At 44.5% G+C, this 9321-nt stretch overlaps 1 protein-coding gene across 2 annotated transcripts in view; it reads left to right on the top strand.

Annotated features, from left to right (window-relative positions):
* Nucleotides 1–6713: 6713 nt before the first annotated feature.
* PDSS2 (decaprenyl diphosphate synthase subunit 2) overlaps nt 6714–9321 on the top strand; it is a 121974-nt gene continuing 119366 nt past the window's right edge. For both annotated transcript variants that reach the window (XM_049818087.1, XM_049818086.1), the window contains exon 1: nt 6714–6944. In XM_049818087.1, coding sequence (XP_049674044.1) covers nt 6718–6944 — 227 coding nt within the window. In that variant the 5' untranslated portion in view covers nt 6714–6717. The remainder of the gene's footprint in view (nt 6945–9321) is intronic.

The raw sequence follows: 9321 nt of genomic DNA, 5'->3' as shown, positions 1-9321 counted from the left end.
AAAGCAGGGGGAATCGTACTGAAAAACACCTATATTGAACAAAAGGGTTTACCTAGACCAGGGGAAAATGTATAGATAATACGGTATAGTATAGATGAATACCTTTGTTTATCTTGTTTTAATTTCCCCAAAGCCATTTAGTCGGTGCTACTTAAAATACATTATTTTGTTCAGACACAGAATTACAAGGGTGGATTCAAATTATTTTGTTTAACCTGGGCTTTCTAACTCAAATTTTTATCATCCAGGTTGACTTTCACATATTGAGACTTGGTTCCCAGAAAGACATTACTCTCCACCTGGTAGCAAGGCAGCGAGTGGGCACAGAGGGAGAGAAGCCCCTTAGAAAACCTTCTCCTCGAGTGCTCTGGGCTTTAAAGTTGATCAGTAAACAGCAAGCCAGTGCCGAGTCTCTGGTGCGACATGCTCGTGCTGTGCAGCACTGCTCAGGGAGTGGGTAGTAGCTTTCTTGGGAACTGGATCTTTCAGGCACGCTTCAAAGGGGACTCATAAATAGAAAAGTACAGAAGCCCAGGTGGAGGTAACAAAGGCATCGGTGACTTCTGCAAAGTTTACTTCAGAAGAAATGTACAGTCAGCCTCAGTGGAGAATACATAGCTTCCTATCTAAGTTAAAAAATAGAGAAAGACAGAATAAAGTGTATAGATCTTCTCCCCTCAAACCCAGCATTACTAGCAGAAAGAACATTTAGTATTGTATCTATTTTTTGATTATGCATGTGAATAGCAAGCAGCAAAATACAAACAATACTTCATAAATTACATATATTTAGTGCCTGAGAAATAAACATTTTAACTGAGAAATGCTTCCATTTATTTATTTAAATCCATATAAAATGTGTATGTTGTATATGTTTGCCAGTTTCCTCCTATACTATGACTTTAATACCTGGGTTGTATCACTACCTAGTAATTGTGGAATGATTTAGATAGAGTTTTTCAATCTATTTTTCACCTAACATTCAAAATCCCATTTTTTTTCTGCTGGATCCTCCCAAATTGCATCATATTCTGTGATTTTAAGGGATGCTGAGATAGAACTCACTGGAAAAAAAATCCATAGAAAATCTATAGATTTGTGGGGCAGGAGTTTGATAGAGGGCATGTGAGTAAGCCTTTGTTCAGCATGGCTGTCATTTCCTCTTTGCTGCATTTCACTCTTGCCCAGACCACGAACTCCTTAGGCAAGGGACCATCTCCTTTGTTCTGGTTTTGAAATGTGTCTGGTTGGAGTTTTCCACTGCTACTAGAGTTCAATTAAATACAAATAATAAATAGTTAATGGGTTGCCAAGCTGCAGAGGTGGGGCTAATCAGCTGAGGCTTCATGGGGTGGTTAATGATGGATTAGGAATGGGGGAACTGATAAAGCTGAATATTTAAAGGCTAATATTGTACAGAATGATGGATGCTTTGTCAGCTTCAACTGCATATGACCAGAACTAACATTGTGCTTATCTTCCTCCTCCTTCTTCTGTAGATTACTCATCTCCAAAACATTGGTGTTTTGAGAGTCTCTGTCCAAATTCCCCTGAGTGGAGCACTGCCCATTAGAGGGGATGGCCTAAGAGGCTGTCTTACAATTGAAATTGGTTTGGGAGGTGAAAAAAACAGTGACTCTATGAAGGAGGGGTGTTATCAGCTGCACACTCGTCTGCTCCTGTTCCTACTCAGCTTGCTGAAATGGAGGGATTTCAATTGATTTTGTTTTCTTTGCAGTGCTGGCTGGCGAGCCAGTGAGAAGGGAGCTGTGTTCTGCAAGCGTGCAGCACAGGAGGGGCACGTCCCACTGCCTGTGCAGCGCTGCTGAGAGCTACCGGGAGCTTTGGCTTCTCATCCGTGCCATGGACTGATGAGCTACTGTAATCACTGCGTTTTGTGTGGAGAGTGAAAAGGGTAACATACACCTACTCATACAAAGGATCGCTATATATCACAGCTGTATTTATTTATTTGTTAAATAAAATAAAAATAATTATGCACTTATTATCCTTTATTAACCAGCAACACATCATGTTCTGATATTGGTATCTCACTAGGTGTATTTAGGCTTAAAAATTAATACATTTTAGTGCCAAATTCTGTCCAAGGGATGTGACTCCTACTGAAATCAACTGATGATGCTAACAGCTAAATGATGCTGTTTTTTCAGCATCTAACTATAGGATCAATAAGGCCTTCGTCCTTCTCGGTAGTCTGTCAGCTAGTAGGAAGACAAGCAGCCTTGTAGACAAGACACAGACAACGAGGTCAAGAGAAGTGGATTCTTTTCTCAGTTTGCCTTAGGGGTTTTGCAAAGCCTTGGACAAATCACACAATCTTTCTGTTAAACCTCCTGACTTCCAAAATGGAAATGATCATAACTGTCTACTTCCCCAGGATGTTATGGAGTAAATCAATTCCCTGTATGTAGGGGGGGTGGGGTGGGGAAACAACTACCTGGATGCTTTGGAAGGAACACACGTATTTCTGTTAGTTTTCATTTTTGTAAACAGCCTAGAGTGCACCTAAGCTTTAACATATTAAAAAATTAAGCAACATCTAGAAGAAGATTTGGTTATATAGGCAGGGTATAGTTAGTATAATGTATTAACATTGCTAGTCTCATTCTCCTATGGAGATCATTTATTTTGGATAAGGCCAGAGTAACTATGAAAGATTGAAAAGTCAAATGTTCCCAATCAAATGAGAGTGCTTTGCAATTGTTTTACTTTAGATGGTAGTCAGGAAAATATTTCCACATTCCATTTGTTAGAAAAGATACCCAGAGCCGGCATTAGTGGTGGCTTTGATGCATTCTCTGGTACATTAGTCCAGAGCATGCTGATGTAAACAGAAGTGTCTCTTCACCTTTCATCTTTGTTCTTCAACTTTGATACTGGCCCCCTGCAGTGGATTCTTTCTCCTCCTGGGGAGGCTTAACAATGTCAATTGATAGAGAAGAAAAGAGCTTCATTTTTCTTCTCTACTTAAGACTCTAAAGAAATAGACACATCTATTGTACAGTCCCTGAAGCTCTTGAAATAGTGTGGGTTTTTCTCGCGAAACCTGAGGGGAAATGAGCCAAGGAAGGAAAAAAAAAAAAAAAAAAAAAGCAAAAAAGAAAGCACACAGTTTTGTCCACAACTTAAAATATAAGAAGTACATCATAATTTCACTTCTGATGTTTTTTTTGGAGAGAAAAACTGAGATAGTATAAATTACAGGCAGCGCAAGCAGCATTGCCTATGGTAAGTTGGTCCATCATTACCCATCATAAGACCCTGTTTTTTGATGCCTGTAACTGACAAATATTAACTAATTTGTAATGATTTTTTCTGTGACTGGTGTGTCAGCTTGAAGCTGATTTTTAAAATACTTCAGTCAGTTTGCAAAATAAGGTTGGCAAAAAATACATTTTGCTTGTGTTAAAAAATATTGTTGGACTGCATGACTGAGAAATTCCCCTATCTCCATGCTCTAGAACTGAAATTTGGCAAAGGATTTGCCAAGGATTTGATGGGTGGGGAATGTCTCAGACTGTTTCCATTAAAAAATGTAAATACAGACCTCTGGTCAGAATGGTCTTTCCACATTCTACTGTCTGAAAAGTCCAACAGTAATGGATATCTGCTGGTTTACTGGGAATGGGCAGGGCTTTCCAGCAATGGCTTTTCCTAGCAACAGAGCCTTTGTGGAGGTGAGTGCAAGAACTGAGAGAGTGTTATGCTGTTGCTCCCCACAGTCCCACCATAAACATGTATGAAAAGAAGAAGAGTCCATGATTAGGATGCAGGCTGTGCAGACAAGAGGATGATTGGAACTTAATGAGAAAAAGATGAGGAGGCTGTGACAAGAATGAAAGAACAGTAGCCAGTAGGGATGGTGTGTGGGACTGAAGCGAAGAAGGGAGGAGGTTGGGAGAAAGGAACCATGTAGTTGGACCAGGACTCAAAAATGGACTACTGAAGTAAGACTGTTACGTTCTTAAGGAAAAGGGATGAAGGCATTGGGCTGAGAGTGAGAAACAGAGGGACCTTGGGTATTACAGAATAATCTTTTCAAAGAATCTCTGTGGTCAAAAAAAAGCTGTGAAACTCACTGACTAAATATGTGGTTTATTTCTCTGGTGATTGCTGCATTTAAAGAACATCAATCTACTGCTGGTGAATCCTGAGGAAGCTCTAGTGGCAGTGTGCAGCGTCGTGGATATCAAGGGTCTTGACCTAGTTCTAAACCATTTGGACTTAGGAGAATTCTACATAAAGGGGGGAGAAGTGTTCAGTTTCTTAGGCTGTAACACAAAGAACAGTGATTTTGAAAAGCTAAGGTCTAACATGTTAGAAGATGGTAGGTTTACTGCCCATAGTACCCTAGTTCTCCTCAGTTTATATGTATTATTTTAAGCAGACTTTAATTGCATAATCATGTTAGTTTTTCACAGAACACTTACCACATTAAGTGCAAGAATGGATACGGCTCAGGAAATGAATCAAGGAACTTGTCACCATTACAGGATGAGGTGCCTTGGTAGCTCCTCTTAAGTGCATCCCTCCGGCAATTTTCATTAACTTAGTCTTTCTGCACAGAAACATGCCATTGCTTTCTGTCATTTTTTAGACTGTGTTCATGAGCTGAAAATCCCTATTTAGCAACAGTTTGTTCTGTGACACTAGCTAACTAAACTGACTCAGTGGCAGCTCCTTCAAAGCAAAGCTTTATTCTCTCAGAGATAGGCAGCAGAGAAAGCAAAGTTTTGACACCAGAACCGTAACTCTCCTGTCATCTTTCCAGGTTTTTTGCAGGTTCTCTCCATTCTAGTTTTTCTCCTCTCCATTTTGGGAGAGGCCGCTTATGAGATGCCACAGGCATGTCCAGCTGTTGTTGACTCCACAAACCCCCTTCCTTAGGGCAGTAACTTTTACAGTTTTGGTGCCCATTTTGAGTCCTCTCAGGCATAAGAACAATAAACACCCCGTCTTTGTCACTGGAAACAGGTGAGGGTGTTCCTTTTTAGCAGCTTCCCCCTTGTAACTTCAAGAGTTATTTGCGCTTCCCTGGACTGCATTTCATCCTTCTTTGTGATGGAATTGTTTTCTATTTGCACCTTCTTTTACAGTATCCTTCAATGTAACTCTTTTTAATCATGTGGAAGAATGCAAACAAAATAAAGTGACCTGTATCTTGTATTTGTAAAGGTAAAAAATGTAACACCTTCATTTTTCACATGAATGTAGTCAATGGGACTGTTTTCTCATCAGAACTCTGTCCAATCTGTTGCAACAAAGCTTGGAAGTTATAGAAGGAGTGAATGTAAGTGATTGTAGACAGAATAGATCATATTCTTGCTGAAGTATTTGTGGAATTGAGGAAGTCACTCAAATCCAATTTCTGAAGATGGCCAGTGAATTTTCCTCCTCTGGGGTACAGAAAATCCATTCTCTGAATTCACAAAAGCTTTGGGTGCATGCAGCTGCAAAGAGGCATCAGTGATTGCTGTGCTCAGAATAAATGAAAGACTGTATGATATACAGTAGACCACACTGTAGAATTGCAGGACCCAGAAGCCTTCAGGTGGCCACTCAAAATGAGTTGTCACTTTTGATGTTAACCATTTGGTTGAAAGTACCTTTTCAGCTCACAAGGAGGCGATTCATAAACCCCTCAGCTGTGCCACAGCAGAGCACCATAGGACAAACCTACAAGGAAACAGAGCATGCGGTAAGGCCTACTGGTGCCACATCCCAAACAACTATGGGGAAAAAAAGAAAAAAAAACAAACCCAGAATGCCCATATACTGCAATTATCATAGAATGGTTTGGGTTGGAAGGGACCTTAAAGATCACCTAGTTCCACCCCCCCGCCATGGGCAGGGACACCTTCCACTAGACCAGGGTGCTCAAAGCCCCATCCAACCTGGCCTTGAACATTTCCAGGGATGCGACAATGAAAATATAAAAATATGAAAATAGGATATGAAAAAAACCCCCACGAAATAGAAAACATGGCTGTGTAGCTAAAGACTACATGTTGAACACTTCATGTGGGAACCTGAACTCTCTTGCCCGTTGGTCTCTGTACGCAACACTGGGAGCAGACAAAGCACGTCCCTTTCTGCGGGTCATCCCCAGCCAGCCAAGGGCCCTGGCCCAGCGCGGGGAGCGCTTCTCCTCCAGCCGGGCCCTCTGCCCGGCCCACACACACCGCTCTGGGAGGTGACAAGCACCGAGGGGGGAAGAGAGGCGGCAGCCCTTCACCCAGCGGAAGGGCTTAGGGCGAAGAAAAAGAGGAGATGTACCCTGCAGGGCTCAGGGCCGCTTCCCCAGGAGCCGACCTCCCTCATCCAGACGCCCCTCACCTCCGATACCGCTACCCCCCGCCAGACCGCCACAGCCGTCAGGCGAGGAAGCCGTGTGGGAGGGGGAAGGGAGAGCCTTGCCGCCCTCGCTTTACGGCCCGGCGTGTTTTGCGACGCCCAAGATGGCTGCCCCCAGGGCACAATGAGCCCGCTCCGGCCGCCGCCGCGGCCGCTGCGGGGTCCCGCCGCCCGGGGCTGAGCCGGCCGCTGACGGCGGGGTCCTCTGGCCGCAGCGAGCGAGGAGGGGGACTCGTCCGAGGCCGCTCGGCCTGCGGGGCCCCGCCGGGGCGAGGAACGGGAGAGAGGAGCCGGCGCCGGCGGGCCTCCCCGGGGCGGCGGGGAGGGGGGGGGGGGGGGGGGATGTGGGCCGCCTTGCTGCGGCGCGGGGGCCGCGGCGCCGGCGGCCTCCGGGGTCTGGCGTCGGGCGGCCCATCCTGGAGCCAGGTGGTGTCGGAGGCCGAGAAGATCGTGGGGTACCCGACGTCCTTCATGAGCCTGCGGTGCCTGCTGAGCGACGAGCTCAGCAACATCGCCATGCAGGTCCGCAAGCTGGTGGGCACCAAGCACCCGCTGCTCGACACCGCTCGGTAAGCGCCCGGCCCGACGTGGAGAAGCTGCCCACCGCCCCGCCGGCTGCGGGTCGGGGTGGGGGGGGGGTGGGGTGTCCGGGGGTGCTGGGGTCTCGGCGGAGTAAGGGCCGGCAGCCCTCCGGAGGCTTGTCAAAACTTGGGGGAAGTTTCGGCCTTCGCTAGCGGTCAGGAGCCGAGGCCTGGGTCGGTGGTCGGCACCGGGCCCTCGGGCGGGTGGGCGCCGTGGCCGGAGCGGGTGCCCGAGGGTGGCTGCGGAGGTGCCGTAACCCCAGCGTGTCCCCAGGGAAACCCTGCCCCGAGGCGCGGGGTTTTGCGTGGGCGGCTAGCTCTCCGCTCCAGGACCTTCGTTTCCGCAACAGGTCTTCTCTTCGGTTACTCTCTGTCGCGCAGAAGTTGCTTCGGCCTAATGCCACGCTCAAGGGATGCGCTTCCCCACGCGACGTGCAAAAACGTCCCTTGATAGTGGAAGAAATGTGGCTATCTCGCTGACGGTTACGTGGTTTTTTAATATTAAGAACGATGTTGCGAGGAAACCAGTGGAGAAAACGGAGGAACTAGTCAACTTCAAAGCCCAGAATGACGCTGCTCTGAACCGTGTGTTTTGTTACTACGAGCTTTAAAAAACATTGTCTGTTATGGAATATCCAGCTGGGAGTTTTTGTATACTGTTGAGATTTTTAGGGTTGCTAAGCTGGTTATCCGTACTTTCATTTTTAAGGGAAACTGATGGAAGACTTGCATTCCTGCCAATAAGCAAAAGTTGGAATTGTTGGGCAGTGTTTTCTTTGACTGTAAAACAAGAACTGATTGGCAGTGGTTTTTTAAACAATGAAATGCCAGAGGCTTGACAAAAGAAGTGCAATTTTCCAGGGGCATTGAGTTGTGGGTTTGGTTTTTTGGGTTGGGCTTTTTGGGGGGGGGGGGGGGGGTGAGGGGGTGGTGTTTTTTGTTTGATAGAACTTGTTTGCTATAACTGCAAACATAGCAATGTTAATAGAACCCAAGTTTAATATGCACAGTATTTTTGAACAGGTGTAAACCAAAAATGAGCATTTGTTCAAAACAAATGTTCTGCTTTTCTTTTAAAGAATAAAAATTGTAGCTGTGTAGTGGTCCTTGGCAGCTCCACAATTATGGTGTAACGATATAAAAACAAGGTTTGTTTTTCAAGCTCTCTGTCTCTAAATCTGGTTGTCTTGAGTGAACAAAGGGAGTACAGGGGACAAATGTAGCTTTTTAAATAAACATTATTTCCAGGGATGGGAATTTAGATACTGGCTTTAAGTAGACTTTTCTGAAAGAAACAAATCAACTTCTTAATAAAAATGGAAAATACCTGACTTTAGGAAATGCTGGTGGAGGGGATTTTGTTGAATTGTTAATAAATGCAGGTTGTGGTATTATGATAAGCTTAGCAAAGATTTTTGTTTTCTTTTCTAAGAGGAGGGACAAGAAGAAAATGTTTTTCTGCCTTTGGATCCAACTTGTAAGGTTGGTTGATGGAATGTGGGGAATAGGAGGACCGAAGCGTGATGTGTTTGGGCTCTTAAGCTTCCACTGCAATTGTAGAAATGTCATAGAGACCCGCAGTGCTAAAGTGGAACTTCAATGTTAGCTTTAGAGAGTCTGTTTAATGTGTAGTGGTTGCTGGCTTATTGTGAGTTAAGTTTAAATACAGTACTTTGGGGCATGGTTGGAGGTTTCATGGTGGAGCTATGATGTGTAGGGGGTTTTTTTGTTGTTTTAAGTGGGCTGCTTCGGGCTGAATTCTGTAAGCCTGTGGCTTGTGGACACCAGTAGGAATACAATCATGCACGGGGTCAGTAGGATTGAATCAGTTCATTTTTTAAATTCATATGTGTTTCAGAGTACACTACTAACCTGATGTGTTGTGCTGGAAAAAAAAGTCAGTATTTACTCTCATAAAACTGAAACCGTGTGCCCTTATTTTGGATGTTCTTATTTGGCTTCACTGGTATTTCCAGAGGCTTCGTTGCAGATGCATTTCCAGTGGCCTTGACTTTTGTATTGTAAGAGGAGTTCATTTCCTGCTGACAAGTTTTAGTACACCTGTAGCAATGCACAAATTGTACCTCGCCTTGTTTTATGGTATGATTTTGCAGTAAGGTGAATTTTGACCTTGTTCTTTCTTGATAATCTCTTTCTGAAATTTGGCTGTTGTATGTTTGACTGTAAATGTGATTGATTTTAGTTATGGGTCTGAGATCCGTAGCAGGTTAGGAAACAGGTCTTGATTTTTCGATACTAGATACATGTTTTAAATCTCTGGCTCATTACCCATGCTTATAGAGTAACATAGGTTTCCCCTTGTGTGTTCAGGCAAATGTTTTAAAGCATGGTTATCTAAAATATG

Source organism: Accipiter gentilis, chromosome 15 (genome assembly GCF_929443795.1).
Source record: "Accipiter gentilis chromosome 15, bAccGen1.1, whole genome shotgun sequence".
NCBI classification, from domain to species: Eukaryota; Metazoa; Chordata; class Aves; order Accipitriformes; family Accipitridae; genus Astur; species Astur gentilis.
The sequence above is the reverse complement of the archived record's forward strand: the minus strand, read 5'-3'. Positions and strand labels throughout refer to the sequence as shown.